This window comes from Anser anser (genome assembly GCF_964211835.1).
Source record: "Anser anser genome assembly, chromosome: 12".
Lineage (NCBI taxonomy): Eukaryota > Metazoa > Chordata > Aves > Anseriformes > Anatidae > Anser > Anser anser.
Genome location: NC_139733.1, coordinates 4,642,246 through 4,664,427, shown reverse-complemented (window position 1 = coordinate 4,664,427; position 22,182 = coordinate 4,642,246). Strand labels below are relative to the sequence as shown.

The 22,182-nt window shown below is 42.6% G+C and overlaps 1 protein-coding gene and 1 long non-coding RNA gene across 8 annotated transcripts in view; both read left to right on the top strand.

Moving 5' to 3' along the window:
- FBLN2 (fibulin 2) overlaps nt 1-22,182 on the top strand; it is a 105,970-nt gene that overhangs the window by 25,368 nt on the left and 58,420 nt on the right. For all 7 annotated transcript variants that reach the window (XM_083796410.1, XM_083796411.1, XM_083796412.1 and 4 more), the window contains one exon: nt 2,170-3,637. In XM_083796410.1, coding sequence (XP_083652536.1) covers nt 2,257-3,637 — 1,381 coding nt within the window. In that variant the 5' untranslated portion in view covers nt 2,170-2,256. The remainder of the gene's footprint in view (nt 1-2,169; nt 3,638-22,182) is intronic.
- On the top strand, nt 3,644-20,403 carry LOC310880516. The gene is made up of 2 exons (XR_014571736.1): nt 3,644-19,450; nt 19,796-20,403. It is a non-coding gene; the product is annotated as an uncharacterized lncRNA (long non-coding RNA).

Genomic DNA, 22,182 nt, shown 5'->3' with positions numbered 1-22,182 from the left:
ATCCGCAGGAGCATCCTGCTCCATTTACCTGAGGGACTGCTCTGCGCCAGGACAGCATAGTTGGCTGTGAGCAGGTGCTGTTAGGATGTGAAGTGAATGAGGTGCTTGTCCCCTACATGAGGCAGTGCCGTGCCCTACCTTTGTGCACACAGAGGCTGGCCAAGCGTGGGGCTACGATGCCCAAACTGCCTCCATCAGTGTCCTGGGGCTGGGGGAGCCCAGGGAGCATCCCAGGGGAGAAGAGCTGTGCCCAGCTGCCCCCAGCAGCGCTCTGGCAAGCAGAGTTTGACCGAAGGACTGAATGTGCCGAAGCACTGCATCCATAAGGTACCACTGGGAGGGGATGGTGACAGCACGCTGCTCTGGGATCCTTGCTGAAGGAGCTTATCTCTAATTGTCCTTCTGCTCATTATTCCCCAGCTACCAAGATGTAATAATTACAAACTTGCATTACCTGGAAAAGCTGCTGAAAGTAGGATAAATTATTAATTCCCAGGCTGGACTCTGAAGAATTAATTTCAGCACCACATATTGAAAAATTCTCCTTTGTACAGAATATCCTAGTTCGGGGAGCAGTTCTGAAAAAGTGAGATTCTTCCAAGCCATTCGCATACTTTCTGTTACTTTTATTTTTCATTCAGCCAGTATTCTTCAGCATACTGAACCAATATACTCAAATTAGTAGTAAAAAACCCCCAACACCCTACGTTTATAAGACTTGTATCTTTGTACAATGTACTGAAGTAATTCAAATTCCAGGACAGAACTGTGGAAATTCTTAGCACAGTTTGTCCGTATCTTATCAGAACAGGCACGCTTTTCCCACGGCCTGGCCACCTTCCAGCAGTGCCTAAGCAGACTTGCTGGAAGCCCAGTTTGAATGGGAGAAGTAATCTTTCTGAATGGATTTTCTGGCAAGATTCCTGTTGCGTGTGTGGTTTATTGTTCTTGGTGATATGTCTACATTTAACCCCCTAGATAAAAGATGTAGGGTCTTTATTTGAATTTTTTTTAATGATGGGAGGGGTTCTGGAAAAATAATCAGGTCACAAATTCTATAAAATTCTATACACAAACTTTTTTTCTGTTTTATCTACTTTTCCTTGTTATTTGTATATGTTTTTGACCATGCTTTTGATGTAAAGTACAACAGCTGATTTCCTTTAACTGTTAAACTTTTCTATGGTCAAAGGATTTAGTAATTAAAAAGCAAACAGCTTTCTTTTTCTCAGCACATTTTAATGAATTTTTATTATGCCAATTCATTTCATTTTTATATAGAGATATTCTGTTCACAGTGTAGCAATTCTCCGTAAAGCAAAGTAGTACTTGTGCTGTGAGAAGTAAAAGAAGCGGTTGCCACTGGTGGCGTATCCTCAGTTGGTGTAAATGTCTGTTGTGTATTTACTGTAACTGCAGTGTGCTCACCCGATCCCCCGGTGCACTACAGGCCTGCCGTGGAGCTGAGCCAACTTCTGTGAGCTGAGGATCCGGCCTCTAATATGTATTACAGGATAGCTAATACGACGTTTAACCACACAGTAACCGCAATATACAAAGAAGTTCTATTTTAGCACTGCTGGGGCAAGAAAAATAACTGTTAATGCTGAAGGCTGAAGTGCAAACGATTGCTAAATGAAGGAAGGAGGCAGAAGAAAACTCTTATTTTGAGTTAACATGTGTAGAGACAAATTCTCAAGTCTCAAGGCTAAGTTTTGGCATGAAAGATCTTTAAGATTTGGGTCTTTGTAACTAAAACATGAAGATTAAATATCTTAAATTTGCATCTACAGAGGAGGAAGTAAGCATTTGTTTATTATCTGCCAAAAAATCTCTCCACTTTTTTTTTTAAGCTAGAAAGAATGATTTAATGAAAAGACATTGAAGTATAAAGGCCTTCTTTTTATTTTAACATATATATGTATTGTGAGCAGATTAAAAATAGAACAATAACAGCCTTTTTTTTTTTCTTTTCTTTTTAAAAGGGGAGGGTGGGGGGGGAGCATGCAACTCCAAGCTTTGTGCCTACAATGCTTGGAAGGCTTTATGATTAATTTCATACTTAGGTTTCCAGATGTTGGATTTCGTCCCAACTTTTAAAGACCTCTAATGTTTAACAGGATATGTGCTGAATATAGTCTTTAACAGAGTTTTCTTTCATAACTCTAGGATCTATGAGAAAAGGTAACTCGGGAAAACACTGCAGATTCGGAGCTGAGTCTACAGCCTTCTAGGAAGAAAACCAACAGCTCTTAAATGTGCAAGTTTGGACTGCAGCTGTATTTGTTTGGGAAGACTATGGGTAGGTACCAGGGCTGGCAGCTGAGCTGTTTGAACGCCGTCCTTCTCGTGCTGCTGTGCAGCAGCATTTCCCATGCACAGAGGGACTGCACGGGCGCCGAGTGCCAGCCCCTGGACAACTGCATCGAGGATGTGCTGGAGCCCGGCGAGTGCTGCGCCACGTGCCTGCAGCACGGCTGCACGTGCGAAGGCTACCAGTACTACGACTGTGTCAATGTGGGCTTTATCAACGGCAAAGTACCTGAAGGGCAGTCTTACTTCGTGGACTTTGGAAGCACTGAGTGTTCGTGCCCCAAGGGAGGAGGCAAGATCAGCTGCCAGTTCATGCTGTGCCCGGAGCTGCCTCCAAACTGCATTGACGCGGTGGTGCCAGCGGACGGATGCCCTCAGTGTGGAAGAATAGGTTGCCTCCACGAGGGCCAGAAGTACGTAGCAGGGCACACCTTCCACATGCCCCCGTGCAAGGTTTGCCATTGCCCAAATGCTGGCGGTGAGCTGATGTGCTACCAGCTTCCAGACTGTAACACGTTCGCCTTAAATACTGTGAGTCCCATGGACACTGAAGACAATGAACCAGAGAGGCACTACGATGATCCGTACAGCTACGACCAGGAGGCTCCAGAAGGAGACAACACCCAGGTGGAATCTCCAAAAAAATACAGGAGCTACTCTTCCCATCTTGAGCAAGAGAGCATCAGCCAAGAGCAAAGTGAGGATTATGACTACTTACCAGCCAGCATTGCTCCTTCAGTTTCAGCTCTGGCTGATACATATGCCGAGGAAACGACTGTACCACTCACTACACCAGCACCTAAGCTGCCCTCTGAATTTCGCAGTGCCACAGAAAGAATTGAGCGAAAGCGGGTGCCCCGAACCACTGCAGCATCCCCCCAGCAAGTGATGCATAAGGAAGCACCAGCAACCACCAGTACTCCTCCAGAGCACACCACAGCCACCACTGAGACCCCTAAGCACCTGGGGGAGCCAGAGAGGAGACCCAAGGGGAAGCAAGGGGACAAAGAGAGGAATGAGCAAGAAAGAGCCCCACACTCTAAAATGAAAAAGCATGCCAGAAAAGAAGACCCAGGGAACAGTATTCATCTAGGCTTGAAAGAAGTGAATTTAACAGAGCCAAGTCCAGCAAAATCTTCCCATGAAACACAAGAGGGAAATGCTTTCCCCAAGGTAAAGTTCAGTGCCACAACCTCTCCCCCCGTTGCTCTAAAGGAAGATCGTAGTCAGTCATCCCAAAAGCAGTCACAGACGCTTTATCGTTACCATCCTGAGGAAGATGGGGACCCCAACTCTATTCACGCCAACCCTAGGTTACCAGAAGGTAAGAACTACTTCTAGTGTAGATGTCTACATAACATTTACGCATAATAATGTTGGTGCATATTCATTATTCTTTTCTTCTTTCTGCTCCACATGGACAAGAAATCAAGCAAATCTCGTTACCTTTTTTCTCTTTCCAAAGATGGTTTATGTTTCATTTGACATAGTAGCTACTGTTTCGCTATTGCCTGCCTTGTTTTGATTTCACAGACTGTGGAGGGTATTTTCTGGTGTTTTAACTTTATTTCAGGTGATGATTTGTTAAAATCTGACCTTTTCCTTTCATTGCTTGCTCTTCTTCATTTCCAATGTGATGTTAGAAAAACATTTTACTGTATAGAAAAGGAATTGGATTTAATTAGTTATCTGCTTGGATCCTCCAGTTACCAGCTGAATGTAATCATATTTGTAGCTTTTGTCTTTTACTGGGGGAAGGAGTGAAACAGTTGTGCTTCTGGGAGACAATGTGCATGCTACAAAAATATTTACAGCATTCGTTGCAATATTTATCCTATGGCTGAAAGACTGTCTAAGCTCGTTAGTGCAAGAATTTGATAGATACATTCAAACACAACTGGGGACCAGTAGGGAGAAAAAGGACTGCCTCTTGCTTTGTCTTTTTTGGGGGCTGGAAGTTTATGATGTTTATGATCAACTGTGGCAAGTGTATGTATTTCCTCTCTGCCTCTGGATTCTTCTTGACATCTGCAGTGAATGTTGATTATACGCTTTATGCAATGCTCATTACTGTAATGAATGCAAACTTCATCGCTATAAATTAGCACATACACAGCTCGTATTTCCAATTCATTTTTCATCAAATCAAGAGTAATATCTCCTTTTTCGAGATGTAGCACAAAATGTTCTCATGAGAACTCAGACTGTGAGTAAAGAACTGAAACCATAAAGAATACTGATTGCTCTCTAGACAGGGATATTTCTTCCTGTGTTATCTAGGTAGCCCTTATACATCTTGAGCTGCCTAGTCCATCTGCTTGAGAAATTTAAGGGAGATAGGAGGTGGGCAGATTTGGAGAAGAAGGAGCTGAGGTTCTAGGTCCCCACACAAACAGCATGCTGTGTTTACTAAATAAAAGATATGCAGGATCCATGAAAGATGGTAGCCTCTTTGTCTTCTACTTCCAGTTATGTTTTTATTGTAAATGTTGACTTCACAATCATTGATAGCAGCTACATCTAAGTCAGACCTTGATGACGTGACTTCACCAGAACACTGCTCTAGAAATCAGTCCTACCTGAAGAACCTCACTGCATTACAGCAGTGTGCCAGGCAGCCTCAAAGAAAGCAGGGTTTGAACCCAATGACTTGAAATGAGAAAACATTAGGTGAGCACACATACCATCTAGAGGGATGTTGTTAGCAGATATAAACTGTTGAAAGTGATTTGATGAATAGTTAATGTGCTCCAAGCCTTACCTCTGGGCTATCTTCTCTTCATGGATACCCATTTTATTTCACATTTAGGTATTTTCACTTTGTGAATGATGAACCTAACAGGAGTGGCTAGCTGATGATGCAAGGGGGGAAGGGAGCTGATTCCAACCTTCAAGTTGGTATAACCTGAATAAAATGATCTGTTTATAACACCTGTGTCTGTGCTAATGCAAATGGCAAAAAGCACCTGCTGAAATTGTGCACTGAGTTCAGCTGCAGTCAGTATTACCCAGCAGATTGTGCTTAAAGCTCTTTCCTTATATTTGTTGCAGCCTAACACAATATCTGATCTGAGCTGTGCATCAAGACTTTGCATTATACTTAGGTCTGAGTTAGGACTAATGAAATTTAAACCCAATCTATTTAAAATTAAATTGCCCCCCCCCCCCTTTTTTTTTACTCTCAAAAATGAGGGATTGGTGGAACGTCCTTAAATTTTCAATAAGGGGGGTTTAAGAAAGCTTTTTGGGGTGAAAGTGCTTGGCTGCAGAGCTAGCTGATACATTTTGGAGTCTCCTCAGGACGTTTTCAGTCTGTCATCCACAGGAACTTCTTGGCTGATAGAAGACTGGCTGTGGTCTAGATTAGGTCGTGATTCCTGTTGGTCAGTGATAAAATATGATGGATGTCTTGTCAGGTGCGAATCATCTAGCCTAGAGAAGCAGGTTTGGAAACCACCAGATGTCATTTTTGCCTTAGCTGATATATATATATATATATACACACATACTTAAAGAATATTTTACAATATTCTTTAAATATTATTTAAAAAAGAAAATAAATAGCTCTTAGTGGCACAGCATGCTGTTTAGCTGTAGGCGGTGCAGCTCTAAGGGTGCTGGTGCTCTGGACCACCCCAGCCAGGTAGCTCCAACCTTCTTGAGGGAATAGCTGGTGGGAGCAGGTCTGCCCAGGCATTGTAAGGGAACTGCAGGACCTTTCCTAAAACCGGGAGTCTTCCTTGACATGGCTAGCTCCAACACTCCTGCCTAGGGACTGCTGTATTTTCACTTGTTTTGTTGTTGTTGTTTTAATTGATGTGGCCGTGACTCATGTGAGTAGATCCATATGTTTCACGTAATAAAACACATACATCTTCTGTCTCTTTGGTGACTCCTGGGCTGGTGATAGAGGCTGAATGAAGACATTAGTCAGACTTGAAAGAAAAATTAATTTTGCCTGCAGGTGTAGAATGAAAGCATAAATTTTGTGTATGTATTCTAACTATATAGTGGCATAATCTGCCAGAATTGCTAAATACATTCTTTTCTCATCTTTAAAAACCATGCAGCTGTATTGCTGTTTTCTATGAGGGCTGTCAGCCTCGCAATGAAGCTGTGCCACACCTCTGGGGGCCCTTGGGTGTGTCCTTGTCGTCGGAAGCTGCATGCAGGCAGCCCCAAGGTGGGTTTGGGTCCTGCCCAGCTATCTGGGGTGCAGTGTGAGCTGGCCCCCATTGCTTCCAGCTCTGGGAGGGTGTTTAGGGTGCTGTGAACACAGCGTGATTGCAGAGGGCCCGCAGTGTGCAGGGGCGATGCAGGCAGCCTGGGGGGCTGGAAGTGGCTGCGCATGTCCAGCAGCGGCTGCCTTGGAGAGGAGGGCTGGCTTAGGGGATTGTTTGGGTTCTTTTTGCACTTAACTGTATTTTCCTGCTTTTCTCATCAGTCTGCATTTGGGGGGATGAACTTTATTTTAGGTTTTCATTCCTTCAAATCATCAATACAGTTATTAAAATTTCATCTTAATTGCCTCCCTACCCCCCCCCCCCCCCGAAACACAAATTTATTTGGGTTCCCAGGTCCCTGAGAGATACATTTTTGTGGCTCTAGGGATATTCTACATATTTTATTATTTATTTTAGTATTTCTTTTTCTCTGGAGTTTAGAAAAGTATAAGAGGTTCCACAGAAACATTTGTTGCCACTAAAAATTCATCCTGAGGTAGATGGCTATTGCATTTGTTCTGCCTATTAGCTGTGTCCTGGCACCAGAACTCAGCTGTGGTTGGATTCCTGATGCCTTTGGTTTAAATCTTGGCTTCTTTACATATATTTTATGTATCTCACTTTGGTTTTATATGTAGTTGAGCTTTCATCTCCCAAGTCTCTGCTGCCTCATATGTAATCTAGTGGTAGAAACGATGTGGAGTCCTTTGGTGCTCAGGAAAGGCTAATTTTGCATTCAGATGCTCCTTCTCCTTTTGTGCCTCACTTCTGTCTGTGTTTCAGCGCGAGACTGTGAGGCTGGCACGTGCCTTCCTTCCTTGCTGAGGCACAGGCTGGGCCCCGGAAGAGGCGCAGACCCTGGCAGGGCTGCCAGGAGGCCTGTGCTGGGCTGTGCCCGGCCAGGGATGGGAATAACTGTGTCCAAAGGCTGCCGTTGTTGTCAGATGCAGGTGTATACAATGAGGTGTACCACTGAGCCAGCAGTCTGCCTGATTGTCTGGGTGCTGTGTGAGGCCGGGCCTGTGCCATGGTTCTCTGGGGCAGCAGCAGTGCTCATGGCCCCAAGGGAGGATGTGGGCGCTGCCACAGTCACAGTGACAGGCCCCACAGCAAGCCCACAAGTAAACTGGTGACTTTGGGGAGCTGGCTTCTCCGTCTGCCGGGCAGGAAGCGTGGAGGTGGCGCTGCAAGGCTGTGTGAGCCCAGCAGGCGTTTTCCGGCCTGTGACAGGGGTGACGTTGGCTGCTGCTGCTGCACAGGGGGTTCCGCCACCCTCAGCTCTGTGCCAGCCTGCACTGCTCTCTGCTGAGGAAACCTTCCTCTGTTCTTCTGTCTGTGCACTTGTCATAGATCCTGCTCATAGACTAAAGAGCAACATTCTTCAGCAACATACAGGCCTATGGAAGTTTCTGTGGCAAATGCTAATTAATCCATTCCTAAAGGAACAGTAAGTGTAAAGTAGAGGTGATAACTCAGCTGAGAAAGTGTAAATTAAGTACTGTTACCAAGGGAAGGGATGAGATTTATGGAGACTATTGTCTTCATACAGTCTCTTTCCAAACATTGATCTTATCCTGTCATTTACTGCAAGAGCAACAAACAGAGGGAGTTTTAATTTCTCTATTTCCTCATCCTAAAAATGCCCTGAACAAGGGAGGGTTGAATAAAACATCTTTAAAGATCTTACTGTCAAAGTTTATTATTATTTTCCTACTCGTTTCCATTTCCCTATGCACTGCCAGTAGAGTGCTGTTTCTTGGATAAATGTAACTCAGGTAGCAAACAGCCTCATTGTGAATGTTTTATGATTTGCATTCTGGTTTTGGCAGGCCAAATAGCAATTTGTGTCTAGCTAGAACCATTGTGTTTCAGAATAGAGGTATTTTTCCACTTAAAAAAATCACCAGTTCTGGATGAGTTTATCATGGTCATTTTTAGAGATAAGGATAATTGCTCTCCAACTGAAGTAAATTGCACCAAGTAAATATTTGTGAGACGAGATCAGTGGATTGGAAAATAGCATTCATTGCATGGGAATCCTGATCAGGTAGGAGGTACTGGGAGGCTCTTGTGTAACTCCTCAGGATGTAGCTGTGATTTCAGCCATCTCATCTACTACATGCTTGCTGAGGTGCTGAGGCTGATGAAGAAAGATGTCTTTTACTTTCCTAACTAAGGACAGACGAGGAAAAAGAGATCCATGAAGCAGGCCTGCAGTGAGAGTTTCTGAGACTTCCCCTGAGCACACCAACACTTTGTCCTTCCTACCACTGCTGTAAAATGCACCAGAGGTGGGAGAATGCTGTGGATGGAGCTTTGGAAACATGAAGTCTAATTTCTGTTTTTTTGGCATTAGGTAAAGTGTTCTTTCATGTTTACTTGAACTACCTCAAGCTTAATCGTGTATTGTATGCTCAGTCCCAGTTCTTTCTGCAATAGGAAGAAATAAGCTTTGAGCCCTGAAACTAGGATAACTGAAGAATAAAAATAAACCTCGGGAGAGCGGGGTGAGGGGAGAAAAAGTCTCTGGGCCAGCAAGTATGAATCAGCATGAACTACAGCCCTGGGTGGCAGTGTTCAGTTGTCTCTTTGGTAGTCATAGTTTTGAGATGGTAAGATTATAGAGTAAGATAGCATGAATGGGGTATAAGGCAGAATGAGATACTTACAGAAAGAGGGCTGAAATACTGTAAAATAGAGGGGCATTTTAAGAGAAAACCACAAAATAGATCTAGCTGTTCTTCCAAAGATAGCATTCTTACCTTATTAAGTATCTGGACGCAGTTTAGTGGGAAAAAGAGAAAATCAGGAATTTCTTTCCCTAATAAAAAAATATCATGTATGTGGGGGCTTCTAGTGCCGCTTTGCCCCTTCCCTCACTTATGTTGTTGGTGTGACCCCAGTGCCTGCGGCTGAGCGCTGCCACCTGCCCCTTGCCCAGCCCCGTGGGCCTGGTGGCAGCAGAGCCGTGAGCTGTGTGGGGACCGCGCGCAGCCCAGCCGGCAGGTTTGTGGAGGCCTCGCACCTCCACATTGTGCTCAGGCAGGGCACGGGGTCATGAAACATGGCTGGGGCTGCCTCACTGCCTGCGAGGTTTTAAGGAAACCCGTCCAAGGTGCAGTATTTACCACAGTTGTCTTTCCCTGTCCTTTCCTTTTATTTGTCTTCCTTCCTGTATCTAACAGCACAAGTAGGCCTGGATAGCCCTGCCTGTGAGAGCAGGATGAAGGGAACTACTTGTGCTGGGTTGAGGCCCCTTTGGCACTTTGCATTTTAATGAGACCAGTAATTTCAAGTGTGTGCGCTAAACACTGCTTGTGGCATGAGCCTGTGAACGCAGGGTGCAAGGGTAAACCAAGCTCTGCCCCAGCGACATAAAGGAGTGCATTCAGCCTAATTGTTTGCAGACTCTGAAATAAGCAGTAGTCAAAGGTATCAAATCTCCAGGCTCTGGACTGCCAGATGTGGCCTGGGTTTTTCCAAAGCTCCTGCTTTCAGTGGATGCAACATTAGGCCCATATGAAGTGCTTTGAGTAGTCCCTGTTAAGAAATTTGAACATGGATCTGGAGGGCTGATCTAGCCTGCCAGCCCAGGCTTGTAGGCAGCAGCTCAGTTTTGAGTATCCAGACTTGCCCTGCTCAGGGACATACTTTTTGGGTCAGTGTTAATTTTTTGTGTGTGTGTGTGCTTGTGCCTAGATGATCTCTCTAGACAAGTTTCTGCATGACTGCTGCCTGCTTGTTTGTGTTTTGGGAACTGCTACAGGCCAAGCCACTGCTAGCTTTCCAGCTGGCCAGGCTTCAGTGTGCTTCTCAAAGTCTGGTGCATTACTCTTTGTTGTTGTTGTCTTGTTTTTGCAAGAATTCCCCTAGTGAGCTCGAGTCCAAGCCCTCATCACCTTGTTCATTCATCGTGTAATGTCCCCGAGTCTCCTTGTTGAAGTGGAGTACTAACCAAAGGACGTGAGCTCCTGGAAAACAGCACTTGTGTGCGGCAGGCTTTTATGGTCTTTTATAGTGCAGGAGCTCATGATCTTTAGAGAAAATAGTTTAGAGAATTTTTTTCTTAAAGATGTGAAGACCTGTGAAGTGGTGAAAGCATGACCATTGTATGCAGAATACAAAAGTTCTGCTCCATGCTTTGCTAAATACTTTGTTGTAGTCAGATGTACGCAAATTTTTAAGAACCTAAGCAACTTACAGAAATGCTCAGGGCACAAGTTTTTTCTTTTTAAACCCCAGTACCTGCCAATCTAGAAACTAGAGATGTTTGCGAAGGTGGTTTTCTGTCTTCTTGTGTTATTCATAAAATGAAGATAGCAGCTTCTCACTTTGGTGTGATCTTATGAATAAGGATGTGAATTACTATGGATGATGGCTGGCAGGTGTGATGTGCAGTACAAGGTGGGACAAACATGCATGTTCCTTCAGATCTTGCTAGTCTTGCCTTCATTAGATACACCCTGAAGAGCAGGATCTATTTCTCAGCATCTGGTGCAATGATGTGGTGTACTCAGATTTTTCATCCACTGATAGCGCATCTTCTACACCAAGTTGTTTTCCCTGCAGCACAAGTGCTGTTATTCATTCAGTTGGCTGGAGAATTCATTTTATAAGGAAATGCATTGTGGTAAGTGTTGGCACCAACGGGAGTGTCAGAGTGTTTCAAGAAAAAGTGAAACAGGATGAAGCTTTCGCACCCAGCTGGGGAGTGTACGTCCGCACTACTGGCACAAGCACAAAAGGCAGTGTTTGCGTGCGACAGGTCTTCCACAACGATAGTGGACACAGTCAGGGGTTTTCAGACATGAAAACTTCATGGGATTTAGGTACAAAGACAGTTTAATTCCCGTATGTTGAAATAATGAATCCAACTGGGGTTGGGCATCTATCCTATGATGACATGTAGTAACCTAACCTAAAAATCCCTAGGCATCAAAATATTTTTGAAAACCCATGCTGTGTACCTATTTTATAGGGCTAAACATCATCCATCTTTTGTGATGTTAGTTTCATACATGTTTTGAAGAACATTTGGTCTCAATTCTGAAATTAAAACATGGTGGAGACAAACTATGGAAGTAAGATGGGGGTCTTCTTATATAAATTAATTAAGCACTTGAAAAGACAAGGTTGTTGGGCTCACCAGGTTTCTCAGAGGAGTGATGTTTGTTGTTTATTTATCGTATGTACCTGAGAGTATTTTCTGTATGCATGTTTCATACTTCTTAAGAAAACAGAATTTAAATGAGACTTCTTTGCAGTAGTGTTTGGAGTGTTATAATCGATCACTGAGGAATTAAAAATGACACTGAGTATAGCTCCCTGTTAGAGAAGCAAATAGAAGCAGTTAGTAATTTCTGATCCAGATTTTTTGAGACAATAACCTTTTGAACAGTTTCAAATATGTAAGCCAAATAAATGTAGCTTTCTAGCATATGCTTACTCATGAAAGGATTTGTAATTTCATTACCCTGGGCCTCACAGCAAGCAATATCTCTTACCTCTCAGGGATTCTTAGGTAACAAGCCAGCAGTAATTGGAATTTTATAAAGATCTCCTTATGTGTGAGCAGGTTCTATGTTTTATTGACTATTCCCAGTCTATCCGTGCTATGCCTGAGATGACCAATTCTCTTCCAAAGTCACCAAAAATCCTAAAACACCAGCCCAAAGAACTGGTGTTGTTGACACCAAGCCAAAGTCTGAGTGAGGGACGGGGCAGGGAGTAATTGGGCCATGGTTAGGCTCAGCACACCTCCACTGCACTTGCCCCCTTTGCTGCCTTTGCCTGGGGGGCCAGGGAGCTCCCACTTAGGCCACTTGTGTTTGCTGTGCCGTTATGTGCCTGTGACTCCGACAAGCACATTGCAGCAAACACATTTGCAAGCAGTGACATTAGAGAGCCTTTGGGTCTGCAATTGTTCACTGCCTGGTGGAATGACTGGGTTTTACTCCATCACTGGGACCCGCTGATGATGATGGAGTGCCTAATTAAGTGGTAGACAGTTGCTAACACGGGTGCTCTGGGGCATTACAGGGAGGCAGCTGCCTGATGCAGGCAGCTCGGGGACCAAGGGCTCTCAGGCTCACGGGGGTGTGCGGGTGGCGTGCCGAGCTGTCTTGCCTGCCCCTTGGCAGCCTGGTCATGCTGGGCACAGTTCTGACTGAGACTTATTCAACCCCTTTATACACCAAAAAAGGAGCGATTTAGAAAAAACGTGAACCAATAATTCCTTCTCCCTCCTTGCTATTGAGTGCTTGCTGTTTTGTGAGCCATAGGGATGCCGATTGTATTCACAAGTGCTCAGAGGTATTTGATTGTAGTTTTGAATTACCGAGTACTAAAATAAATGTTTATGGCTCCAACAACTCTGGGTTTAAAACCTATTAACAGTATAAACAGTTGCAAGAAAGGGGAGGACTTGCTTCAGTAACTTTTAAAAGATGTTATGAAAGTTGATGCTCTTGCGAACTGTTGCTCTGTGCGTGTATAATATAATCTTAAAAATAAAGAAAATAATCACATGAAACCTTGTAGCCTTTACTGTTACCAGTCATGTGCAAGTTATTGCTTACACCTCCGGTGACCTGTGCTGTGCAAGAAATAGGTTTGTATACAGTGTTAAACGCCTTTCCACTAAGGTAGTTGGTGAATATGTCTCAAGGGTACATAAGGTATGTGTTTAGGATGAGCTTTATTCTGTATGAGGTTGCTATGTAAAAATTTTATTTCAAAAAGAAGAATTTGCATCTTCTCCCTTGTGTTACCTTCCCTGCTCGTCTTGGTTGACACAGAACACTGTAAGGGATTTACCCCCTCCACCTGTGCTGCCTGTCACCTCCTTCCCTTCCCGTAGTCTTGGAGGAGCCAACGTTTGTGGTGGCTTTGCAGTTTAAGGAAATGTGTCCTTTCACCTTGGTTCAGCACTCTGGGGCATGCTGACAGCTGCAGGTTGGAGGAGGAGAGGCACCCCTGACTGCTGCATAGTCCAAGAAATTTAAAGCAGTTTACCCAATATATCCCAGTCTTAGTACATCACAAAGATGCTTTTAGTGTTTTTTTTTGTTTTTTTTTTTTTGAGTAAGAAGCTCAGTAACAGTCTGAGGTCTACGGTCTGACATTGAGCTGTAATAGCATTCACCTTCTCCATATATTCACTGTGAGCAACAACTTCAGCTGTGTTTGGAGCAGAGGAGCTCGAGTCTGACTGGAACTGGTTCATACACAGGGAACAGAATTGAGAAGAAAATGAATGAGTTCTTGCAAAAAGAACATCTGGGTGTACTTCAGTTTCCTTTTCTTCTTACCTCTCACTATTTGTATGTTACCTTCTGTTTGACTTTTAAAATATATTGTTACTTACTGGAATCATTTTCTGAGCACAAGTTAAATTGATTAACATTATAGGGTTATACATCTTGTATGAAGTGAAATATCAGTTTCTGATTGAGGCACCCCAAAAGGGTCTTAGGAAACAATTTTATTTTGCTGCCAGTAGTTTGTAACAGAATTTGTTGTACTTAATACCAACTACTGTGAGATGATAGCACATGACACATGCAAAAGAGATTCCAGACACACAAACGTCACTTCAGTTGGGAATAGAATTTCCTGAAAAGCAAAAACTGAAAAGAAGAGCATGACATCTTCTCCAGCGAGCTTGGTGGCAAAAATGGGTGGCCTATGGAGCCTGATACAGATGTTGGTTGGGGAGGACAGATTTTCTAGAAGACTCCTGTTCAGGCTTGTCTTGTTTGTCATTAAAAAAATGAAGTTCATCACTGAAAATGTGTCTTTTTAATCAAATGGTGATTACGATATAAAACAGACAATTCTTACAAGTTTTTCCATAAGGTTTAGGTGCTGTTTTGTATTGAAAAGCAGAATGAGAATGAGAAACGTTGTGTTTGTTTAATGAAGTTTAGTCTTTTTTTTTTTTTTTTTTTTTTTTTTTTTAAGTAACGATTCTGAGAAATTACTAGAAAGAGGACTTTCAGATAAGAGCATTTAGTCGATGCATTTTGTGTTTGGTGGCATGGAAAGCCTTACACCCGCTGAGCAGCTCTGCCAAATGCTTGAGTAACTACCAAGTTGATGGCTATTTCTCTCCAGTGCTCGAGCAGGAATTGCAAGTCTACAGATACCTCTATAAAACTTCTTGTTTATGGCCTATAAGCTGTTGAAGATTAGTATATTTTTCCCTCTTTTCCAAGAATTTTTCCTCTGCAATTTGCATTAATTTTCCTTGTGTTGGAATTGCCTTGCATGAAACTAGTAATTTTCATTTCCAAATTCAAAACTACAGCATGCTAGCCAAATGATTTTGTAAGATATTTACTCTGAGTAACTGTTTTTATTGAAGATAACATACACTTAAGTAATGTCTCGTGTGTTAATGATAAAAACTTGTACTTTTACTGGTTCTGAATCAAAGCTGATAAGCATTGTCTTAACTCATGGCATTGAAATCAAAAGAGAAGTATAGTAAACATCAGTGATGTCTGAGTTTTACATTAGGAGGTTACATAAATGTTTAATTTCAATCAGCTTGGATTGAATGCAGTCACAAGCAAGTTCCATTTCTGTGTGTATCTTTTAGTGAGATTGGCTATAAATGCATAGACTTTTCAAAACACAGGTCTTGTAAGTTTGCATTGTTGCATTAAACTAATGAATGTGCTTTAAATATGTTCATGAAACATGGACTTTTGCCTTTCCCAGCGTTTGGCCCCGGGCAGCAATGATCTCAGTGTTGCACGTGTTCCTTCCCCTTTGTGGTCATCCCCAGGGATGACAGGAGCCGGTTTGTACTGTGGCATGCCCAAAAATCCATCGCAGGACAGGCAGAGACTCTCACTACCTTGGTTTTAGGTGAAAGCTAACCACTCTGGGTGAAAAAGAGTTATACTGTTGGTTTCCTTATTGTTCTTGATGGATTTAACCAAGCAGTTTGAGTGAACAGAAACTTTTGGAGTCAACCAGTACTTACATTCACCTCTCAGTGTGAATAAATTGGTATCCTGAAAGATTCTGGTACATGGCAAGGGAAGCCAGTTTAGGTTTACTATTTATTCTCTCACTTGTATACTAAGGTTAAATGAGTTATACACTTCAGTGCTGAAACGAATCTTCCTTTAACCTTCAGTCCTGAATCCCTGTTCTCTCTTTGGTGAGTGCTGACCTTGCAGCGTGCCCAAACAGCCTGGCAGAGCAAGCAGCTCATCTGTGAGGTAATGGCAGTGATCTCAAAGGTGGGATGCTTCACCAGCACTGTTGTTTGCACTCCTACAGACTGTGGGATCTGACCTTTATTAGGTCTTGAAACCTGACCCAGATATTTCAGAGAGTTTACTCACTATTATTCAGCTTCTAAATGGAGTCAGTAACATTTGTTGAAATAAGACTTTGAAGGTTGAATCCTGTCCTGTCAATTGTGATATTAGCCCCATTAGTTCCAGTAAGCTATACACTCGTTTTAGGCATATTACTTCCTCCTATATTACTGTAAAATAGTAAAGGGTGACCGTTAACCATTAGAAATCCTAGAAATAAAAAGCTATCTTTAAAGAAGAACTCCTTATGTTCTACAGTGTATGTTGAAGTGAGTTGGTCTCACTTCACAAGGTTTTCCTTGCAGAAAAAAAAAAAGCTTGTTTCTGTCTATTTTCCTGTCAGACTCAGATTCCTCTACCAGATTTTACAGTTAATTTACAGTAAGCAAATACCTCGTAAAACATATGATCACTATACAAATATATTATTATAGCCATTTGTCTTCTTGTTTGTAAATTCCACCACTTGAATGTCTGGGTAATGGATGTTTATGGGGATGCCGTTGATAGTGCCGACTGAGCACATGGCGCAACGTGGCACTGACGGTCATGAATGAGCCCCTCTTCCTGTGACAGGCATGAAGGGCTCAGTGCCTTCCAGTCCAGCATTACAAGCCAAGCTGTGTTCCTTTAGTAAAAAAAAAAGAACTGGTATTGATTGATGAATATGCTTCTCCCATTCCTGCCAGTACAACAGAACTGATGTTCACACTTCTGTGTTTTGAATCTCATGTAGAAAAGTCCAAACTCCCCCAGAGTTGATCATGCGCCTGACCACAAGCGTATGGATTGAGGTCAGTTTTTCAGATGACTGTAGCTCTACTTTTTCAAATAGTAGAGAGATACCCACCAATTATTCCACCACTCTGCAAGCCTAGTGTAATTGCGTTATCTCATAAATACGTTAGTCCTTGTGTATTGCCGTCATCCTAGGTCAGAATACTGTTGTTCAAGGAGCAAATCTTGCCTTACGTTAGTGCAATTGCAACGCAGGTAGCTCTTCATATGAATGAAGAAATCTTTACAACACTTTCATGTTTTGTATTCTTTAATGCTGAGATACTAAAATATGTATATGCTGCAAGATGAAGGAATTAGTCCATATCCTGGAAGGCGAGAGGGTCACACTGCTGAAGTGGTGCTTGATTCTATTCTCAACGATGAACTAGAGAGGTTTTCTAAACCTATCTTGTTTGTTTTGGCTGACTGTTTGCTGCCACCTTGCTGAGATTTTCTTTTGCTGCTTGAATCTGCTCCAGACTTCAGAACCTGGAAACTACCAGAGCTGATGACAAATACGCAGTGAGTGTTGCTGCAGTGCAAAGAAAATACAATTTAGCAATGCTGTTAAGAGGACCGATATCTCTGTCATCGTAGCCATAGCACGCTCAGTACCATGGGGCTGTGTTGCCATTCTCCCAAGAATGGAAAGCGGGTTATCTGGTTTCATAACATGCTTCTCCTTCTCTGCTGCTCTGCTAGAGCTAGTGGTACAGAGCAGGATTGTTCAACAGTGCTTCACATGGGACCGAAAGGGTGAAGTTCAGGCTTTATCTATGCCCTATCTTGATCTAGTTCGAAGACTATATGCAGGCTCCTGCAGACCAGTTTTAGGGCTGCTCTGTGTGTGCAGCTGGTGAGCAGTAAGGAGACAGCTGTACGTGCATGCATAGGTGTATGGGCTGAGCTAGAGTCTGAAATTTGAAGTTGGTGTTCATTACAGAATTACGGAGAGCATGCAGAATGAATGTGTAAATACAGCTAACACTGGTATATGGATTGTGCGTGCCTCTGTTGGGTGTCAAATGCCTTAAAAAAGTGCAAAGTAACTTCAAGCTGTGTGCTGGGGAGCTGTGATCAGACTGGAAAATGCCTTTGTCTTGGTTTCCTCCTGGTTTCTTATTCCTTGGTAGAAAGACTTGGTTTCTGACTTTGAAACTGCTGAGCATTTTTCAGCTACTTGTATATACATAACAAAACACAAACAAACAAACAAAAACCCTCTGTCAGGCACTAAAATACTTCCTAATGTGTTCTCTGAGTCAGTCTGTCAAGAATGGGGCATTTGGCTCTGCACCAGTGATGGCCACTGCCACCATCTACGTAACTGCAAAAAGGAGATTTATAAGCAGGAGTCTTTAACTGGCAAAATTACTCCACAGGTTTGCATGGTGCCACAGGAGTGTGCACAGGAATGTTTAGACTTGCTAGCTCAGTGTAAAGACTTAAGATATAAAAAGATGGAAAATTTAATCATGTTCTTTGAAAGTGTAGTGTTGCAGAGATCCCCATAGGTTTGGCAGTTGGAGGTCCGCCGTACCATAAGGTATCCCTGGGGACATAGGAAGCCTTTGATTTGTTAACTGAGTTGAGCCCAAAGACTCAGAAAATCTTCAAAGTAATGTAAAGTAGCTCCTGGTTTGCAAAACCAACAACACATGGGGTTCTGCATTTCTAATTGCAGCTTGATAATGAGAGTGAATATGTAAACAGGCTTCACCTGGCTTCGCGTTTGGCTGTGACATTTCTCACAGCTCAGACTTGCCTGCATTTTTCTTCCGTAACTACCAGTCACGCAAACTGTTTAATTTGACAAATTTCTGCCTTTTGCAGCAAGTATTGTTCAGTACAAGGACACAGTGAAAATCCAGCATGTGGCAAAGTTGCTCGTCAAGCGTTGTGCCACACATGCTTGTAAAGGAGACGAATTAAAACCATCTTGGACTCCAGCATAGGCATGTATGCCTTGGATGTCACCTACAAAATGAAGGGAGGCATGTCGGATCTTAACATTTATTTCAGCTAATTTGATATTGGAGGTGATTTGTAAAGGTTTCATCCCCTGGAGTCATATAGCTGCCCAAAAATGTCACTGCTGCAAAGAGCACCTGAAGAGGAGTAAGGCAAATTTGGAGTGTGAAACACAAATTAAGGCATTTCTCTTGCTCAGACCCACGGAAATCACTGAAGAGAGAAAACAGACCATTGTTGAAATTTTTAGTACGGGAAGGTAAATCAGCTGACAGGTATGCCCCACTTTGTCACACGCTGTGAGCTGTTAGAGGAGTGGGTGATAGGGTGGGCTTGGTATTTTTTCTATTTCACTTTCAACCTGGAGGCGGCTAAATAGGAATGGTTTAAAATAGTACCAGTGTTGCCATGGATACTTGTCTAAATTGAAAATAGAGGTCTGGACCGAGCTTTCAGTCTGTCCGCCAAAGCAAAACTTGGACCTGAGTGATGAAACCTGAGTGGGTTTGAGGAGTCATGCCGAAGCTCGCGCTGCCGCGGTCGGTGATTCAGCCGCGCCGCAGAGGCAGAGGATGCGGGTGTGCTTGTCGTCACTGGGCGGCTCCGGCAGGGCTTCACGCAGGCCTGGAGACTCTGGGAAGGGAAAAAATCCTTCAAGCTTCATAAGTTTTCCTCTTTTATGTCCCAGGGGGTCTGTAAAGCTCGAAAAAATGCCACGGAGTGCTGCTTTCCTGGGACTGAGCTTGATTTTTATTTTGTAGATGTTACTGTGCAACAAAACAGGAGCAAATTTGAAGTAGTTCAGCTGGATAAAAGCATTCTATTAAGGTAAATTCAGTTTATTTGTCCCAGGAATGTGTTGCAAATGTGTGTCTAATTATAGATAAGGCCGCTAAACCTTTCATCTTCTTTCAGTGAAAAAGAATCTGCAAATAAAGTGGAAACATGAAAATGTTTTGGTGAGAGGAGATGAAGGTCTTTTCAAGGATTTGGCTATTGCAAATGAGTCCCAGTTAAGGGAATTGGAAATGCTTCACCCTATCCTTCTGCTTTGTGGGTGGCATTGGATGTATCAGGACAATTTCAGTTGACACTGGGAATCTTTTTACTTTGAGATAAAAATCTGTGGTTCTGCCTTTGGAGATTCCTGTTTTCATCTGTTCATTTTTACAGGGGAGGGCAAATCAGTACTGGTCTGACGAAGACGATGGACAGAATACATCAGTTGAGCCTGGCCTGAAAAGTGCATACTTAGCATTGTGTCATGTTTCCTCTCCAATTTCTTGCTCAGTAGGTGGTAGAGAATTAGTGCTTAATTACTTGCAGGCTGCGGACAACAACCAACCCCCTTAAACTGTTTACATTTCTGGATAAGACTGGAGCTGAATGTTCTTTGTGGTTTGGTCTTTCTCAAACTCTATGGAAGACTTTATAGTGCTTGTTTATCTTTTATACCATATATTGGGATGAATGTTTGCTTCTAAAGAGCTTTTATCTATCAATCTACAAAAAAAACCCCTCTCTTCCATGTCTATATCACACTGTATATGATAAATCCAATTTATAGTGTTCAGCTTCCCAGCCTGCGAAGAAGCACAGTGTGTTGTTTGTGAGGCTTGTGCAACTCTGGGAGATCATAACTGAGCTGAAAATCAGATCCAAGTCTTAAAGGTGGAGCTGGAGTTCTAGACTTGCTTGGATACAAGGAATTACATCTAGCAAACATCACTTGAATAAAACATTAATTTCCCATTAAACAACATTATGTTGCTGTGATAATTGTTCCTGTTTTGAGTGATCCTCATTTCCTGCATATCTCTGGTGACTCATCACAGCAGAGATCTTGTCCATTCTGCTTTGCAGATGCTCTCAAGCTGTCTATTTCTGATCTGACTCAGCTTCTTTATTATCAGCATCTTCTCTTGATGCTATTGTGCTGTGAAAATGTATGCCTTGCTGAGGACTTCATTCTCCCTCCAGTGTAAAAATGACTGGCAGTGCTAGCTACACTTTTAAATTTAAATCAAGTTTTAAGAAAGTTGTAGGTTAAAAATTCATATTTCATGTTGGTGTAAGTTAAAAATTCACAATTCATGTTTTCAGGTTGTCTCAGATCTTGAGTCTGCAGCTCAGAAGCTCAGATTGCAAAACTGTAAACTCTTTGAGTCCTTATCTCCATCTGTAATAGGAACAAAACTTTCTTCCTTCCAGATTTTCTGTGAGCAGTTGGCCAGTGTAATAAATTCCCAGAGTGATCTGTGCATCCTACTTCAATTCAACTGTACTCTGAAGGGTTAAAAGTGATGGGAGTGGGTCTGTATGGAGCCTGCATGTGTCAGCTATCACCTCTGTAACAAGGTCTGAGATTGTTACTGACATTTATAGGTAAACAGAAAGTTTTGAGAAAGCTGACTGGTGGGCGAAGCACTGAGTAACAAAACCACAGGATTCAGAAAGGTCCTTGTTGACTACGTGGGTTTGAAGGCTGCACTACCCAGGTTTGTTACGTGCCTTTATGCAGGATGCACCAGTGCGGCTGCATCCAGAGCCCTTGGGGCGGAGGCACGGCTGCAGACAGGTCTCACTGACGTGGGCATTGCTAACGCCACGTGTTTGTCCGTGCTGGGTGTGCAGCACAACCTCTCACTTTGCTACCTCTGTTATGCACTCCGAATCAGTGCTCCGGTTGTACTCCCTGGAGTTACACTCCAAGATGACTCCTGGGGTATATATTTATGTGGTATGCGATACAAGATCTTTGGTTTTAATTGACTTTCCTATTCCTTATATTACTGGCAGTTATTTAAGCTTCTTAGATCATATTTGGGTAGAGGTTTTCTTTCCATACTGACAAAAGGTTCAAGTATTACAAGTTGCACACTGATAACAGCTTTCCCTCAATGAACGATGATAGAGAGAGGAGTTTTGGGATAGTGCCATGCTTCATACATGGCTTTAGATATATCTGTCATTTGAGGTAGTTACCTCAGCTGTCAGTCTGGTAAAATTACGTAAAGTTTTTAAATTATCTCCTCTTTGTATGGCCAAAAAATGATTCAGCCCTATTGCTTATTGTATTACCTCAAGCCCCTGGTATTTATTACACATCCAATCAAGAAATTAAGAGTCTGAGGTTTGCGAGATTTATTTAGTGGCATTTAAAAACTAAGTTTGCTAGAAATTCAGTTCAACAAGATGAGAAATTTATTTCTGAATTGCCTTTTAATAGCAGATAAGCAGGTTTCTCTATCACTTCAAAACTTCAGTTTGTCACCTCGTGTCTGTGTTTTTACAAATGTAATGGATTTGTTATCTCTTGGATAGGTAGCTGTGGTAGTTTCACAGGTTTTAAAGGAGTTTGACCTTGAATACACTTGTTACGTAACAGAAGAGTAAGAAACTTTTACTGTATGTTTGATACTTGGTGGAACTGGAATAGCTAGAAGGAACTGTTAAATGATTCCCAGCTGTATGAATACCCGTACGTTATTTTTGTCATTGTTTTGGCCGTTTGCAGAAGCAGACATGTAAGAAGATTTAAGAATATCTTTATTTTTGAA